General features: G+C 42.7%; 1 protein-coding gene across 1 annotated transcript in view; it reads right to left on the bottom strand.

Moving 5' to 3' along the window:
* Positions 1-14,092, bottom strand: part of si:dkey-234i14.2 (heterogeneous nuclear ribonucleoprotein C) — a 36,363-nt gene extending 22,271 nt beyond the window's left edge. The window contains exons 1-2 of the mRNA XM_041966833.1: positions 13,990-14,092; positions 8,535-8,610 (exon numbers count right to left, since the gene is read on the bottom strand). Coding sequence (XP_041822767.1) covers positions 8,535-8,610; positions 13,990-14,011 — 98 coding nt within the window. The 5' untranslated portion in view covers positions 14,012-14,092. The remainder of the gene's footprint in view (positions 1-8,534; positions 8,611-13,989) is intronic.
* Between the last annotated feature and the right edge of the window lie 4,654 nt (positions 14,093-18,746).

Raw genomic sequence — 18,746 nt, 5'->3', positions numbered from 1 at the left:
ATGCAACTTGACAGTTCAGTCTGAGATTCATGTGTGTTGATGCTAGCTGTGGCTAATGTAGCCTCCAGCAGAGATTATGGATGTCTGGTAAAACTGCTTTCTGAATCCACACCTTTTCAAACTTGTATTCTTGAGACCCAGCCGAGGACATTTATCAGACTATAGGCTGATAAATGTCAGACTAAGGCTATATCCAGCTTTTCTTTTTTTTTTTAAATGAATTTGTTTCACCTGTGCTTTTCCTGCTACAAGAAGTCAAAATGTCTGCTGTGAAAAAGGTCTATGCATGAGTGTATGTGAGTGTTGCACTTGAAGGGCATTCATTAGTCGGTACCACAAGTTAGACTGAAAGAATTAATGGAGTGTAAAGCTGCAGGGAGGTGCTCTGAGGTGTGTGTGTGCATGTGTGTGTGTCCCTGATGGAGGCCAGAGGTCAAAAAGAGGTCTGGCTTGTTTTTGCTGCAGCATTAATTAGCATTAGTTGGTGCTCATGCACTGGGCACTGTGGCGGAGGAAGACCAAGCCACATCAGGGTGTCCACTTAATGATCTGTCTTTAAATCAGCAATGTATCATGGCAGCCCAGCCTGGGGAGCTGCCGGTTTCCCCCTCCTGTGAGACACCACGGAAGAAACCTTTTATATTAAATTGACTAAATGCTTACATGTAGGTTTCTAGAGAGTGGCTTCCATTTTTTGGTTTTGTGAGTGCATGCATAAATGTACGTATGCTTGGTTATTTCACTGTAGTCCTGAGGGTCACCGGGGTCACTGATATATTGTAATGCTCCTTGGGGCATGCAGCCACTTGTACCTACACACTTTTTTTATATATACTCGTACACTCATCTTCACCCCTCTATTCACCCTGCTAACCCCCATTACCCCTCTGTGCTGACAGAGAGCTTTTCCAGTCCAGGCCACAGAAAAGGCTCTCCTGCTGCCTCCCAAACGCTGACATGCTCAAAGACACCCCTCCCCTCCTCGCTTTTTTTTTCTCACTGCACTCCCTCAGTCTCTCATTGCCCGTATTGCTCCCCTCGCCCTATCTCTGTGTCATTGTGCAGCTCTCTCTGTCATCAAAGTGAACTTTGAGTTACTTTTCTGTGTGTTCCGGTCTCAGGTGGCGCTCTGTAAAGTTGCTGTCAGCTTCGATCTGGTGACCCGAGCAGCGATGAAAAGTGAGAAAAAGAGCTGCGAAGTCCGCAATCCCTTAGACACATAAATGGGAATACTGGCCACTAGACAGTAATAACATCGTACTGGAGTCTCCAAGAGTTATCAAATATCAGCAGCCAGTTGATGTTTCATTGGCTCATAACTTTGAGCACAGACGTTCATTGTGCTGAGGAAGCTGTGGCATGTGTGTGAAGAGTTCCTACACCGCTGGATTGGATTTTCGAAGTGTTTCCTGAGACACTGCGCGGTGAAAGTCACTTCTGAGCAATTGTTTATATGGTTTTATTTTTTACTGGGCCCAGAGAGGCAGGTTGCTCCCCTAAGCTGACTGAGCGACTAAATGCAAGCCGGTATTGATCGTCCTTCCTCTGGCTTTTCACACAGCCATGCTGAGGACACATTAAATGTGTTATAAGTCATTAAGACCTCCAGGCCTCAAATCTCACCTGTCTAACTTAAAATATATTGACATATTGTGCTCTGACAAACTTTTTATTTTTTGACGTAGCCTCTGGGTGTGTACTGATGCCTGCACAGTGCGTCTGTGTGTGAGCTTGTGCGAGTGTGTTTGGTAATGTGTCTATGCACAGTGCTCCCTCTCGCTACTGTGCTGAACACTGGGGAGCATGTGTCAGTGAATGGTTGTGTTGGGTAGATGCAGAGACATTGAATCTGTGTGTGCTTGTGAGTGTGTGTGTGTGTGTACGGGGAGCAGGCTCGTCCTCTTGCTGCCCCGGGGGCTCTGAGCCCATTTCCTGTTGTGCAGTGTGATAAGTTTCCCTGTCAGATCCTCCCAGCACCACTATATTTCTGATAAGCTCCACTGCTAGTTTTCCCGACCTCTGGCACAGAGATCAATTTGAGATTGATTCAGAATGCCCTGCTGGGCCGAGCTGGAAGATCAATTTGAGATGGATTGTTCACGCCAGGGGGCCAATGACACGCAGTGCAGTGCTCACTTGCTTTCCCTCCTTTGCTTTCTTCACCCCTCACTCTCCCTGACTGTTGTTATTTCTTTCTCCCTCTGCATTTTTCTTTTCTATCCTATCCTCTCTCTTTCAGTTGTTTCACACTTGTCCTCTTTGCTGTTGTTACTCGGTATCACACCCTGCATTCCTTTCATCTTTTTGCATCAACCTGTATTCATGCCTCCTTTTCTCCCTCTTCCACCTGCTTGCCTTACTTTTCTCCTCCCAGCGTCGAGTAAGCAGTAAGTATAGAGATGACTTCATTAGCAGAGCGACCAATCCCTGCAGAGTGATAAGCCTGCAGGACTGGAGAGATAACTCATCTGGCTTGGTAATGCACACAGCCACAAAATATATGGATATAAACCAACACACACACACACGCACGCACAGACTGAAATGGCTAGAAAAATATTTTTACTCTCTCTGTTATGTGATCGTGGTCATTCTTGCTATCATGCCCTGAGCTATTGCTGTCACCACCACCGACTCATGACCTTTCTCCAGAACATCATGTCTACAGAAACCATATCACTCTCTCCCACCTTTCTCACTGGCCCCCTCTCTCTCTCTATCTACCCAGTCTTCTATCTTCAGTTGGTCTCTGCTGGCTCAAAGGCTTTGGCAGTGTCTCTGAAACCAGCAGATGCACTCACCTCCCTCCTCTGCACAGTGTGACCTTTTCCCCAGCAGTACATCCACCTCTGACTGCACTGACCTTTACCTACAGTACAGCCCCCCTCGTCTCTCCTAGGTATGGACTGCAGACAGCACGTCATCTGTGCATCCATACAGCGAGAAAGCCGACAAAGGACAGAGGGGGAAAGCTGGATAGAAAAATGAAAATGGCAGCTACATTGTAAAAATTGATGCTGAAGTGGAAGGGGAAGGCACAGTCGGCGTTGATGAAGAGTTAGTGGGTTGAAAAAGTGGCACTTTGGCTACACGCTGTCTTGCCAATGGTGGTCTCTCTCCGGCTCACTCAGAGAAGGTGTGTGAGGACTAAATAGTGTGTACGAAGTGTTGTTCAAACACAATTAGATGCAAGTGTTCATAGCTGTTCCAAATGGCCACAGTCAAAGGCAGGGTGAGAAGACTGCCGTCATGGGGTGAGATGTGATGATCATACAAATGAGGATAAGGGCAAACACTGACGGACAGTCCCATCTCAAAAAGAGGCGGAAAAGGTTGTGTGAAGAATAAAAAAGACAGTTTAACCAAAGCAGATTAAATCCTGCCTACTTTCTCACAGACGGACATTTGATCAGTTGCTGCATAAAGTGCACATGCTGATTGGATCTGTTTCTGATGTTACAATTAAAACTGAATGGCATATTAGTGCTGCTGACTATATAGTTAAGATCATGAAGTGAGCGTATATGTAGCAAAACACAAAATAAATAGATGTGCCTGTGACCTTAGTGCCAACTGTTGGCCAACAATAGACCAGATTACATAAATTTTGAACAGGAGCTTGTATGTCTTTAGCTGCACACGTTCACAACATATAATCTGCAAAGCTAAAGGTATCCGTGGCACAGACCATTAGGTTTAACATGACACTGATTGACCACAGTTCCTGCTTACATTGAGAATAAGAGAAAGACTTATAGTTATTTATTTGACACCTCACCCAGAATCTTGCTGTACTGAGCTGGGAGCGAGCCGGGTCTTACATGTGAATATGAACAGCTTGGACCTGATTGGCCACATAGTGTCTGACATGGTCAGAGCAACACTGATGCTCTAAATGAAAACAATGCCATGCAGGCCCAGAACTCTCTCCACACTTCATTTAGCTTTATTTTACCGAGGTGCAGACATAAGCAGAACAAAGAATCTGTGAGGAGAAACTGAAGGCTGAGAAATTCATCACTGTGAAGTGAAGTATTCTCTAAGGCGCTTTTCAATATACAATAAATGCATTTTGTCTATCTGTATTTTGCCTTGTTTTCCTATAATAATGAATATATATCAAAAATGATGAAATACTTGCTGCAATGATTTCTAGCCAAGTCAGCAAAGCACAGGACAACTACTTTATATATCCAGTGAGGAAATGAATGTGGTGGCCTGCAGAATGGTTATCACACCATTCACATAGCCCCAGTCATGAGCTCACACTGCACTCCTGCATGGAGCAATCTGCACTGCACAGTTCACATCATAACCCAACATCCACACTGGCGAGTGGGTGGGGGCAGATCAAGCACTGATGCATCTGTTTTATGTTTATGTGTTTTTACAAACAACAGCATGCTATTTTTCCCCACTAACATTAAATAAATATGAGTTATTACCTGCCAGTCCGCGGCCCCTGTGCATTACACAACCCCTTCTGTCTAAGTAATGTTAAAAACTGTCATTTTTTAAAAGAGATGATCAGGATGTCGTGTGTACAGATTTAGCTCTGGGTGGGTGTCATAACAGATGGCAGTCAGCTGTGTTGTGACAATGAGAGTGATGTCACAGAAACATGTCATCAGACAGAGGTCGTTCATGAACGTGGGTGAGCTCTGACGCTGCTTTCTTGACTGCAGATTGCCTCCTCTTGCCCTTTGCTTCTTTGCTGCTTGTGGTGGTTTTACAGATGTCAGCCAGCTGAGCCTCAGGCTAGATACACATACGTATACAATCTGACAAAATCTGTGACAAGTGTTGCATGGGAACAAATGAGATGAAGGAAGGTGTGACTAAAAATACGCTCACAGGAAAAAAAGCTTAACAGATCTATTCCCAATACTGCCATAATACCTCCGAAAAAACTTAAAGGATAATTATGGTTTATCAAAACATCTGTCTTTATTTTCATAGTTTTTATCAAAAGCGTAAGAACCAAGCTGTCAAACAATCATCTTGCCTGGTGTAAGCCATGTACAGCTGAGGAGAAGATGGGAGGTCAAACTTGAAACAGGAAGTCTGCAAAGCCTGATGGATGTTCATGCCCCGGACAGTTTGGATTTTACCCGTCACCTTTGTCGTCTCTTCTAATTAGCTTACTTACTCGTGTTTTTTTTTAAACTGTATGATTGTATGATCATCTCTTTCTTTCTCTTGCCCAGCACACCTTTTTAATAATGTTAAAACATTCCCAGGTCTCAGCAATTAAAATGCTGAGAACAGTGTTACCATAACGATACAAATGGTTTAAAAAACGACCCAACTTGTGACAAACCAAGGTGATCTTTGTAGCTACTGTAGCCCACTTATGTGACCCATTTCTTGTCACCCTCTTATTCATCTTTGTAATATCTGCCATCAGATTATCCTTTAACTGGAGCAGATACAGGTCGGAGATCGTCACCCACTGCTCAGCTGGCAACTTCAGAGTTCATACCCTGATACCTCCACCTGTCCTGCCCCTGTTAGACTCCTTGAGCCCATGTGACAGATGGCCTGCATCATTTCCATCCTCACTCAAACCCCTCTATGACTGGCCCTTCTGATAATTAAAACAGATGAGAGAATGTGAAAAGAACGAAGCGCACAGAGAAAGCAGACGATTACACCGGGGACCAGATGCTCAGTCACTCTGTGCTCAGGCCAGTATCCTTTTCACTGAGATGTCGAATGGAGCAGATATTAAAGTGAGCACTGTAATGACCTGAACATACAGAGGACGCTGCCACAAGCTAAGGATCAGTGTTCGAGGATTGTAGAGAAGCCCTCAGAAGTTTTGCGTCTGAAACTACTACATACATACAAACATACAGCAATTTGTCCTGCGATAAATTTACACAAGACACATTCGCACACATGCACCTCCGGGGCTCTTCCTCTGGCACCTGAGCCTCCTTATACAGGCCACACAGTACAGCGAGCATTTGTAGCGGTGCACTGGAGCACACAGAGGCCACGGCTGCAACAGCAGCATCTGAGCTGGGAGACGCTCGCCCTCCCTCTACCTCATCCCTGCAGCCACAGCTGGGGCTCCCCGAGCTAGAGGGGACCTGTGACAGTCAGAAGGCATGAACGATAAATGATGACAAAACCCTTATGTTGCCAGGGTCGCTCTAGAGCAAATGGCCTGGGGGGAGACGTATTAGAGAGTAGCAGTGGGAGGAGAGGAAGAGGAGGAAAAATCCGCTATCATGAGACGAGAAATGACTTAGATTAAGGCTTGTAAAATAAAAATAACCGTAGATAGAAGGTGAAAATGACATTTCTGAGCTTGATAATCCAACTTTTTAGAATTCAGAAATGGTTTTGGTTTTGCATGAGCAGATTACATAGCTTTCGCTTCTTAGACATGAGTTGGAAAGTTTGTAATCTAGGCCACAGGCAGTAGTGTTTGTTGGACAGCTCAGTGAGAACAGTGGGAGGAGGGAGGAGACGGGGCAAAATGCTGCCAGCAGCACAGAGCACAACGATTGGAGAATGGACAGGGAGATTTGGTGGCTGTCTCGCAATAATTTGCATTTGTGACTTAAGTAGTATCATAGTTTCTGTTTCTGGAAAATTATCATGTGGCTTGGCACCGTCTCATAATTCATTTCTCTCACTTTCCCTAGAAATCTAGTGCTATGCAAACATATTTAGATGCTGCCTTCCAATAAGAGTTATGAACACAGACATTGATGGTGCCCAGAGAATGAATCCTGATGACTCTGGTAACCCCCTGACTGAATTTTCACTTGTGAAACATCACAACATATAATGGATTTGCGTCTGCTGTACTTGGTGTTTTGTGCTAATTAGCAAAGGTTAGCATGATAACATGCTAAACTAAGATAGTGATCATGGTCAACATTACACATACCTAACATCAGCATGTTGGTGTTGTCATTGTGGGCATGTTAGCATGCTGATGTTAGCATTTAGCCTGTCTGATTAAAGTCTCACAGAGCTGCTAGTATGGCTGCAGATCTTATTCTCAGCTCCATTTATTCCATAAACAGCTACAGAAAACTTGGTGCGTTTAAGTCCATGTCATGTCTGTAAAAAATCAGGCGGGCCCAGGCTATATCAGGGTTGATACCTCAGGTGTGTTTTATGCGGTTAGTCATTGTGTGTGCGTGCGTGTGTTACGTGACTAACCTCATTAATGCATGGCCGCACGCTGTTGAATAACAACATGGTGGAATGGGCAAATAACGTCTGGGGGTGTAAGGTTTAGGCAGAGACTGTCAGAGGCAGTGGTGGAGGGAGCACAGGCTGAAAGTTGGATTAACTGTTTTGAAGGACACGCTGGGGACATAATGTATAATGCCCCATATCGAAATATTTACTGTGTACCTTTACATACTACTGTGTGATGTGATGACACTGACAGAGGGATGGAAACTGGAGCTGCCAGGAATGGAAAAATATCAGTATTTATCCTGGAGCTGGGAGCATATGTGGAGTCCCAGTTATGCAGAAGAAAGAATGATAATGAGATTTGCTAATTAGGTGCAGGACAAGCAAGTTGGCATTAAAAAATAATTAACATTATTTTCCTATTGTTGTTCATATTCCTCACCTATACATTACATTTTGTCCTATTGTGGATGTAAAGTATTTCAATATTATTTATTATATTTACTCCGGTTGCTTTAATGTGAGTGCCTTGCATCCCTGTACCGGTGCAGCTAGTCACAACCATTCATTATTATTTTTTGTGCATCTGTCAGGAACCCAATAACTACACTTGACAGTTGTGTAATAATAACATCCCCTTTCTCTTCTCTGATTAAGTGATGTTTTCGAAGCACCTTGTTTATTGCTTTTCTGTCCATTGCTGTATGAAGGACAATATTTGGACTTCTAGAGGACATGTAGGAGGAAATGCACTGTCACAGTCAGCGGGGTAGGAGCTACGAAATGAGAATCTACTCAAATTTCACACAACACTTTCTGTGGTTTATTCTCATTAAAAGAGCTCAAGCCCACAGAGCTGAAGCCAGAGCGAGAGATGCCGTTCAAGGAGAGAGTTGGAGGTAAGAGTAATGAAGCCATGAATGAATTTATACAAGCCCACACACTGTCGTCTCTCCTACTGCCCTCCATTCCCTTCACCAGCTATCTAAGCAGACAGTTAACGTTAATGTAGTTCCACAGTGCTATATTGAACCACCAGCAATAAACAGTTATCAGCTCCAATCACATATGTGCACTACATCAACAGATAGATTAAAACATTGACTGATGGAGACAGCACCTCTGGCCAAAATCAATAGCAGCTTACATACACGGCTGGTATGAAGCTAATAACAAATAATGTTGCATTGATTGCAATGCTGAGGTGCAGCTATTGAGTTGCAGATAAAGGGTTACAGCAAATAATAGAGCACATGATTATCTCTGAGTGTGTGTGTGTGTGTATGTGTGTGTGTGTGTGTGTGTGTGTGTGTGTGTGTGTGTGTGTGTGTGTGTGCTGTCTGTGTGTGTGGACCGGGGGGGAAACTCACCCGTAAGTGGTGTTGCTGGCCCTCTTACTGGCTGCCCTGGAGCGGCTGGACTTCAACTCTCCACTCATGCTCATGTCTGCACGGAAGAGCAACCAATTAATTTTGTACTGATACAGTAAAGAGCATCAAAACACAACACAGCAGGGGTACAAAGCAGTACAGAGTGTTCAGATGATTAACTAACCTGTACACCCTAAACAATGTCTGCTCATGTTTATCTCACACCCAAGTTTGCTCTTAAATTGAGCGAAATTAACCTCAACTGCTGGAGTTGTTGTCATCATTTGACATGATAATGACTAAAGGGCTGGGTAAGACTGACAGTGGCTGTTTTTCACACACATCTATCACTTTCCGTTGATTGCTTCTGTCACGCTGAGCCAGCTGTTCACCTCCATTTTTGTCTCCCGTCTGCAGGCGAACATCAGAGGCCTGGTGATGCTTTAAAGTGTCTCAAAAGCCAAGCCCCTCTCTGCGTCTTTGTATATCGCTCCTGCAAACACCTCTTACGCACATGGTCCAATGGGCCAATTAACCACAAGCCATCTTGATTACAGGATACGCCGACAGCTCGCTGCTCATGTTGGTTGTGGCTCAGCAGTGTTTTACCAAAGGTGAGTGTAAAAGAGAGGAAAAAAGTGAAGGAGTAAAAAGAGGGGGAGAGCAGAGGAGAGGAGAGGAGGCTGGTCTGACATGGACAGATGGGTGGTGAATGGAGTGTGACTGGGCCAGCTGCACATACACTCACACAGCGTGACTGTCAAATGGCTGGAAGCTACAATTAATTAAGTATGGGTTTGAATGTGTGGAAAGAAATTTAGACACGTGTGTGCGCCTTTACCTCCCACCGCAAAGATAATTTCTGACAGTTTATAGTCAAACAGTGACCTGCTGGAAGGCTTCTCTGCAGCCAGCAGTGTTTCTGCTGGTGAGGCACTGGCCCCTGCTGCTGACACCTTAACTATTGCCTGCCTGAGGACATGCACGCATGCACACAAGAATACAGACCAAAAACAACAAGCAAACACATTTTCTCCAAAAATATAATAAATATGGGTTTTGGATATAACGCCAAAACATGCAGTGACATTAATCGTTCATTTTACTCGGGTAAAACACTCGAAAGTATTTCAGGAGGTACTGCAGCCTCTAAGAGCAGAAAATGTATTAATTTATTTTACGAGATATCATACTATTACAATTATTACTGTAAACTCTTTCACACCTCTACTGGATAGGCCATATGTTTCACATGCCAGGGTGGTATTTTCATGTGACAGTAACTACATCTTCCTCCACTAAGATGAAAAAAGACTGACACCTCATGAGTGAAACGCTGTGTGTGCAACTATAAAAGCATACCGGACAGCTCTTCATCTTCACAGATTGCAACTGAAGTAATTTTATGGCAGAAGGAAGCAAAAGTGAGTTTTATGATGTATTTGATGAGCAACATGATGATACATGATTGACTGCATGAAGGAGCCATTACACAGGAAGAGAGTGGAGGATGCTGCTGAGCACAGTTGTCTCGCTCCACAGGAGCAAAACCTCAGGAGGTAATCAGGCTGCTATTTGGTAAACAAAATCCTATACGCTACAATTAGCTTCTCCAGTGCAGACGACACACACACACACACAGACTTACACAAACATACACACACATGTTTTTGTTAAATGTATGGATTACAGCTTTTACATTTCGTGATAATTTGCTGTTTGTGCTGAACTTCGCTCCTTCACTGCAATTCAGGACTGTTCTGCTTTTTCACCCCCCACTTGGCTACTTAAACACAGAGGCCTATATAAATACCACACACACAAGTCTTCAGTGATAACCCACATTATGCCCAGTAATTGAGCTGACTGTGGCGATGATGAGTGCTATGATAATGGTGACTGATGGTTGTTGTGATGGGATTTTGCATTTTTCCCTTAGCGCTATCCAAAAACTTTACTTTAACCCTCTATCATTTCTAAATAAACAATGAATAAATGGTTTATGATACACTATTTGTATGTAAATAAAAGGGCATTTTAAGTGTTCACTAAAGTGCAGCATTTCTTAATGCTATGAAGTAATATTTTATATTATTACAACTGTTTTTCATTGCCATCCATTATCTGTTTATACACCAACATCCACTTAGTTGCTGACAGATACATTCATAAACACATCTGTATGTAATTTTCATATACTCATATAAAATGTTAAATACAGCAGGGTGCGCTAAAGTGAAGTGGCACCGACATTTATTTTGATCTTTCTTTATTAGACTGTTGAAAATTTGAAATGAGGGAGAGAAAAACATTTGACTCCAACATAAATGAATCATTAACAGATTGATAGTATGTCTACCTAACATGTGATGAAACGACTCAGGCTTTGACTCAGACATTGTTTCATTTTTGTTGTCTACAAAACGACAGCACGAGCATCGTAAATGGACGACTGATTCCTGATTTCTGAAAGACTTTTTTTGTTTGTTTTGTTGTTTGTTGTTTTCCTCATCACTGACACGGATGTTTGGATGCATCAAAGACAATATTATATTATACTGCGTAACGTAAAATTGCCTGTATGCTGATAGTATCATTATCATGGGTGGTGTGTCATAATAACATTGTACGGTGAGTCATGATTCTCTTAGTAAAGCTGAATCCGGGACAAGTCCGAGAGACTCCAGCTAAAAACCAGCACAGATAGATTATACATAAATCAAAAGGCAGAATAATTGAACTGACAGTATGTTTGTAAAATAGGAGCTAAGGGCACCAGAGGACACACCAAGGTCAAACACAATGAGCCATGATGAAGTATAAACGCTCATCCTCTGCCACAGTCTGCAGTCTGTCAATGTGCTTTGTATCCACGGATGTCAGGCTGAGTGCCAGACTGTCACTTCATAATGAGCCAAAGTGAGAGCCGACATAATCACACTACCTGGAAAACAACACAGTAACAATGTGGATAAGCCTTTCTTATTCTAAATTATTCTCCACAGGAGGCAGGAGAGAGGTGAGTGCTTCAAGCGACTGGCCAGTCTGTGAAGACCTCGGCCAGGCAGCATCCAGCCTGCTGAAGTGTCCTTGAAATCTCCACCAGCTCCAGGAAAGCTGCTCCGTCAGAACACGCACTTTCCCCCCCTGCCTACACTGAAAAGACAACTTCTCTACCAGGGTCAGTTAACTATTCCATTAATTCTCTTTTGCATTACAACTGGGCTTCTGGTGATTCACGTATGCAACCGTAAAAACTCAAGAATGAAACATTAAGGCAGTCGTGGCCTCTGCAGAGGGGTTCGTGCACAGCATGCATTTCACGTTCACAGATTTCTTTTCCCCAGAATTTCATTTTTGCTGTTTGGAAAGAGGCCAACAGAACTTGCCATGAAAACAGCTCACACAGAAATGCGCATAAGAAAATATAATTTACTACTTTATGTTAATTTACTAATCTGTGCACTTTGAAGTCGCTCATGTGTGGGAGATGCAATCGTAACATGATCAGATCCGATAAAAACATCCCTAAATCTTCTGTCTTCTATCATCATTTTCTTTCTTCCTGATTCTTCAATTTTTCACGCAATGGGCTGAAGAGCATCCATACATTTTTTTTTTCAATCAACGTTTCAAAGAGCTAATTTCAAAACAGAACACAAACACTCGAGCCGACGACGGACACACATATTTTCAGTGGTGTCTCCGAAAACACAATGTTTTGTAATCCTCTTTTCACATCTTTCTTTTCTCAAACCTTCCACCCAAAAAGACACAAATATGAAGCAATTATGACTTAACGCCGCTGGAACAATCATTTTAAGTAGGACAACCGGGATTGAAAAATTGATTTCACTTTAACTGGCTTTGGCAGATTTAAGAAGCGATTTCATATCTTGGTGAAAAAGATTATTTTTCTTTTTTTCATTTTTTCTTTCTTTTTCTGTATTGTACATTTCCCTCTCTGCCACGTGTTTCAATCTAATTGGTAATGACAAGGCTGAAAGCTACAACTTTTTGATCATCTTAGCTCAGAACAAAGTTGTTGTCAAGATAAAATACTGTTTGCTACTGTTTGTAAGCAGCAGAAAGAGACAAGTGCAAAGTGACATATTTTTTAGTAAATAAATACAATTTCTTCACCTGAGTTTGTTCCAGTCTTCAAATATGGTTGTTTCCCTCCAATTAAATTGATCATCTGTTTGCTCCCTCTGTTTACATCCTGTTGTGCATTTTGCTGATGTTAAAAACATTTTAAAGTGCCCTTTCTCTGCTTGTTTCCAATTTAATACACGTACAGATTTTTAGCCCTCACTTGCCACAAAGTTAGTCAAACCGCAGTCTGGCACTCTGCATATGAAGAGGGGGTAGTTTGTCAAACGTGCAGCGCAGCGTATATTCCTCTAACTGACAGGCTCTGCGCTCTGTCATGCATCTTTTCCATTTCCCTCACTGCAACTGACCTCAGGTCAGACTTGGAGCCAAGCGGCAACCACGAAGCTTTAGTTTCCATTCTCAGGGCTAAATGCGGTGTAATCACATGCATTACTGTCAACATTAAACATGGATTACAACACGAACAGAGAGAAAAGTGAAGCAGATAGGAAAGGTTAATATGAATAGATGCCATGTTCAGAAAGATGCTGGTGTGTGCCATAAAGACAGATTGGATTTACGCACTACATCAGTGAAAAGGGAGGAGAGTGAAAGCTCTTGTATTACGAGAGGAGATGCAGTAGTGCCATAGTCTTTCAGCCTGTATTGAACTCCACTTTCCCAACAGATATGTAGCTTTATGAGTAGAGTGCTGTTTCTGAACTAGTGTGGAAGTTGTGGGGAGGTGAAGCCAGTCTGCCTGCATGTCTGTAAAAGTGCGCTGATTGGGAATTGTTCACAAGAGAGATTCATTCTACAGATGAAGAAAAAGAAAACAAAATGTATGATTTTGTCCCTCACCAGAGAGCAGGAGTACAGCATAAGTAAGACTTCTTATATCTCTGTCCCACAAACCTTGCCAGTGCTGACCTTGCCAGTGCGAGAGACAAGCTGAGCTTCGATCATATGAAACTGCACATGAAGTTGTCAGAAACACCTCTTAATGCATCACAATGTCTAAGTCATAACCTCAAACAACCCCGAGATCCTGCCAAAAACAGCTTCTGGATCACTGTGTGGGTACAGAGAAAGACCAAAAAAAAAAAAGATGTGAAAGTGAGGAAGACGCTGGGATTCAGGATGAAGTGTTCAGACTAGCCAACGTAAGCTGAGTCTGTAACAGAACAGCTTGTAGAGGGACAGGCAGAGGATGGGAGGAGGAGCAAGAGCTGAGAGGCACAGTGGAAAATATTGTCTTTCAGAAACCCAGTGCTGCATGCAAACATCCACTAACACATGCATGAACACACACACACACACACACACACACACACACAGGGATAAACCCTGGTATACTCACATCTTGGGCTGAACAGGGTCATATCAGGGATGCCAAATGACCAGGAGACTGAGAGAAGAGAGGCTAGCCGAGGATTCTTTGCTTCTGTCTTGCAACTCACTCTTTTTTCGGTCCTCACTCTTGCTGTGTGTGCGTGTATGTGTGTGTATGTGTGTGTATTCACGCTGCCGTTTGGCTGACTGCTGTGATACTACTGAGTCAGTAACAAACCAGCTAGAGAAGCACCGATGGGATGTACCAAATGTTTTCCTTTGGCAGGGGTGGACAGGGGTGCAGTGGGCTGTTCCATTTGCAGGAGAACTGGCAGGAGGATTGGATGAGTGTGCAGCTGCCTTCCCCTCAGCAACAGGAGCCTGGCTGGAGCTCAGGGCTTACAGATTCCAGCCAGGCGAAGAGGACGCTGCCGGAGTGTGTGCAAGTGTGTGTGTGTCTTAATACACATGCAGGAACCTGAAGAAGCAGCTGTGCACATGCTCCACTTCACGCGGACAACGTACAGAGACTATGTCATAGACTATGCACTGGAACCAAACAAACTACATGATACATGCACACTTACTTATTCAGAGGAAAAAAGAGACCTGACATGTTTCTTGAGAATAATTTTTGTATTTATTGATGATTGTCTAAAAGAGAGGCATTCTGTGAATAACATGCACACACACGTTGAAGAATGAAGCACACACAGTGTCTAGTGAGATAATTTAAGACAGAAGGCAAAGGGATTAACGACGAGTGCAACATTTGTGCCTCATCACTTTATATTTCATGAACTAATGAGCATTTACAAGTCGGAAATGCTCAGACAAACAGTGACTTACTCTCACTAAACCTGAACCATATTGAACAGGTGAGCCACATGCAAACAGAAACTGAGGCTTTTAATGAAGCTCAAGTGGTACCTTCATGATCACAACATTATTTCCATCACCGAGATCTTGATTAAAATTAATGCAGCGTCTGAAAACAGACCTAGCAGAATCACCTATTGCATATTGCAAACTGTGCATGCCGCCTAATCGCTGTCCCATTTATGTGGTGCGGTAGTTGAAGAGAATTCACCTGAGGGTGTTTAATCTTTCTGGCTCCTGAGGAGAGTCTTTCATGTGGGTTTAATTAGCTTCTTTAACAACCAACACAGGGTAAGACTGGCTGTAAGCCAAACTTTAATCTTAGTCAACTCTGAAATGATTATTACCTCTTTTCACACTACACTTAACCCAGGCACAATTGCATTATTAAACTGTTAACCCTTGGATAACTGTGCCCTCAGCAGTGTGACAAGGAGCTAAATTTGCCCTGGGCTGTCAGTCTATAATGTGCAATAACACTGAGGTAGAAATATATAATATGAAGAGTAGTGTGTTTTATTATACACTATACATTGTGTTAATGCTGGTATACAAATACATTCAGCAATTGCTTTTTTTGTATGTTTATATATGTTTGTATATGTAAACTAAGCTACCATGTGAGTCCATGACAACATATCTGAACCCAGATGAATATAAAGCCAAACTGGCATAGTGAGAACATGTTTGCATAAGAAAGTTAATAATACATTGCAATATATTGCTCAAACACAGGTTATAGCTCAGCACTCCCACTGTCATGTGTGGGTGCAGCCTTCTCAGATGAGATGTATTTGGTGAGAAATGTATTTGGTCGGCGTTGCTCTTTGATACAATGTGTAATGCCTGGAACAAGGGATGCGAATAAAATGACAGTAAGCTTTTCTTCTGAGCTGTGACTGAGTGAGGAGGTGAGAATTTGTGCTTATATATCTAAATCCTGTCAAAACAGTGCAAACTTGGAAATGTTCCTTCATATGGAATGTGATCATTTTGCCATACCACAACCAGTTTTCCGCTGTTTGCATATCTCTGGCTGAGCATGTGCGCTGCAGTTTTCTACATATGTGCAAGCAGACACATCACACATGCTGTAAATGTACTCACTATTTATAACTTTCTAGACTGTGGTGCATCTGGGTTCACTGTCAGCTATCAGAGGACTTAAAAAGAGAAAGAGCAGAGAAGTGAGGGGGCCGAGAGAGGTACAGTAGGAAGAGACAGAGGTAGCGGAGCAGAACCCGGCTTGATGCAGCCCAGCTGACTGACTCACCTAAACAGAAAGGGCTGAGGGGGAGGGTGCAAGCACAGAGCGAGAAAATTAGCCTGCGGGCTGAGGAAATGGTTGGAATGAGTTTAAAAGTACAGGGAAAAGAACATATATGGACACAGAACAACGGAGGGAAATAACAAGGAAAAATAAAAGAGCTCTGACTGCAGGAGAAAAAAACAAGAGCTGATACACAGGAGGAAAGTTGCGGAATAGATTTACATCAGAGTTTAATAGATGTTTTGGAAATTAACAGAATTTCATGTATGGAAAAGGGTTCCTGCTATATATGTATGCATTTATGTTGAAACTAGGCTTTAGGTCTGCAGAAAGAGGTTCATTTTAGCTGATGCACTCAAGCGGTGCTTATCCAGCTGACACATCAACCACATAGCAAAGCATATAGGCTGTGGGCTGTATCCTGTTGATGGACTCTGACGAGGAGGCAGACTGAGGTTCAGCAGTCAGCGCGTAACGACTGAAACAAACAAAGAAAGAGTTGGTGTGTAGGCTCTCCAGAAACATGTGAACATTTTCCCTGTGTGGAAACTTAAGGGTAGAAAACAGGTTGCTATGTTTGTCGGTTGTGCATCCTGAAAAATCAGTACTAGATAACTAGTAGATAACTACGATCCTTACATCTTTGTTCTCAATCACAGTGGAGCCTCTAACTGCTGCTGCAGAGCGATTAAAAGTCAAGTCACAGCTGACTTCACATAAAGACTGAAATGTAAAGCAGTGGTAGAGAAAATGTGAAGACAAGATGTCAAAATGTGGAGCTCAGTATGAGCCTCAGACACCTACAAGTAAAAAGAACAGGGATATTTTATGACGACAAACACCAAAAAGATGTTTGATTTCACACTGATTAGTTTACATCCATTGTGGTCAAAACAAAAAGACAAAATGAGAAAATGCAAGAGTCAGAACAGTAACTGAGCACACTCTTTTAGCCATAACTGAGGACTGAAAAGAAAAGCGTGTGTTCCTTTCTGATGTGCTTTGTTTTTTATTAACCATACTCGCTTTTTAATGCTAATTATTGTGAGGGTTTGACTCACATTATTCCTGAATATTTATTTTCACCCAAGGAGAAAATGAAATACTCTTTTATTCCTCCAAAATATTATCTTCTGGTTATTTTTTAACCTTTGCAATCAGCTGTCCTGACCTCAGGAACGCTCCTGGCATTGGCTCAACAATACAACCTGAACACAAACCAATGACATTTTTGCACAGCATGATACACTGTGGGTTATTAATGTTGCTGCAGTGAACATGCATCCCTGCACAGTTAGTTTAACAGCGCTCACTACCTTCTTTTTCTCTCTTTTTCTCAACAGCATTTAAGCAACAGCATTGATCACAACAAAAGACAGACATGTCTCATGATGAGTGCACACAACAATGAAAGGACTAAGTGCTGAGAGAGAATCGTATTTAAAAAGACTGCAGCGAGATGAAGAAGGTGTCGCTGTGCTGTTGGATAGATGTGACCAGCTGATGAGAACAACTGATATCTCAATTGGCATGTGTGAGAGGAGTGAACGCAGGATGGTTTGAGAAATAAGAGACAGACCGAAGCATAAGAATAGTCCTCCTGACTGAACTTTCACCAGAGCTTCATACCGTCTGTGTTTCCATTTTGGTTAGAATCTGAACTGAAGCCGCACTTGTTTTCATCATTTTATACATATGTACAAAAATGACTCTGCAAACTGGTTGTTTTTCCTACAATATAACAGCAATGTAGCAGTTGAAGCATGATTAATGTTTTTATGGTTTTGTTTAGGCACTTAGAGCACTGCAGGTTAGGGAAAGGAACCCAAGGGACCCAGTTTCACAGGCTCAGGCAGCACTTAGACATAGGAATGTTGTAGAGCAGGTACAACATGGACATGGGGAATTTCTGCTGAGCATAGCCAGCCCAGTCTCACATCAAAATGCATGATAGCAACGTTACGGCAATATGTAAAATGCAAAATTTAATAGTTTCACAATAACAGCTCAATATTACAGAGACACATGCTTACGTCTATATTTTTTCCTGTCTGTTTTTTTCTATTGTCCTACGTCCATGAAACCCAGTCTCACATTTGGCATAGAGCAGCCTTCATGAGGCAAAGCAACAGCAGTTGGTAGGAGGAAACTGCTTGCAGAGGCGATTCAGAAGCAGGAAGAGGCTGCCAGATGAGTCTGACCCCGCTTTGCCTGAGTCTCGTCTCAGGCAAAGCGGGGTCAGTGGATGAGTTGGGAAAGTGTTGAAAAGAAGAAACTTAGCTGGAGGGAAGTTTGAAGGCAGGCAGGATTAGATCCATGCTGGGAGCAACTCTGATGTGTTGCCATTGCTCCAAAATCTCAGTAAATGGGAAGGCGAGGACCAAACACGGCCTTTATGTTCAGGTTCAGCTTTACCTTGGCACATTCTGTCCGGGAGTAAAACAAGCCTTTCATTAGGGTGATACATCTGGAGTGCTTAAGTGCCATTGAGAGCAAGCAATAAGAAGTAAAATATATATTCTGGGATGCACTGTGAGAGGGTGCAATGCTGATGACCCCTGTAGACTTTTCGGCACTCTTATACTTAACATCGTATAAGAAACATGGATGTCACCATGTTCATTTGGTAAAATTGG

The sequence above is a fragment of the Chelmon rostratus genome, chromosome 1 (genome assembly GCF_017976325.1).
Source record: "Chelmon rostratus isolate fCheRos1 chromosome 1, fCheRos1.pri, whole genome shotgun sequence".
NCBI classification, from domain to species: Eukaryota; Metazoa; Chordata; class Actinopteri; order Chaetodontiformes; family Chaetodontidae; genus Chelmon; species Chelmon rostratus.
This window is presented reverse-complemented; position numbering and strand designations above follow the sequence as displayed.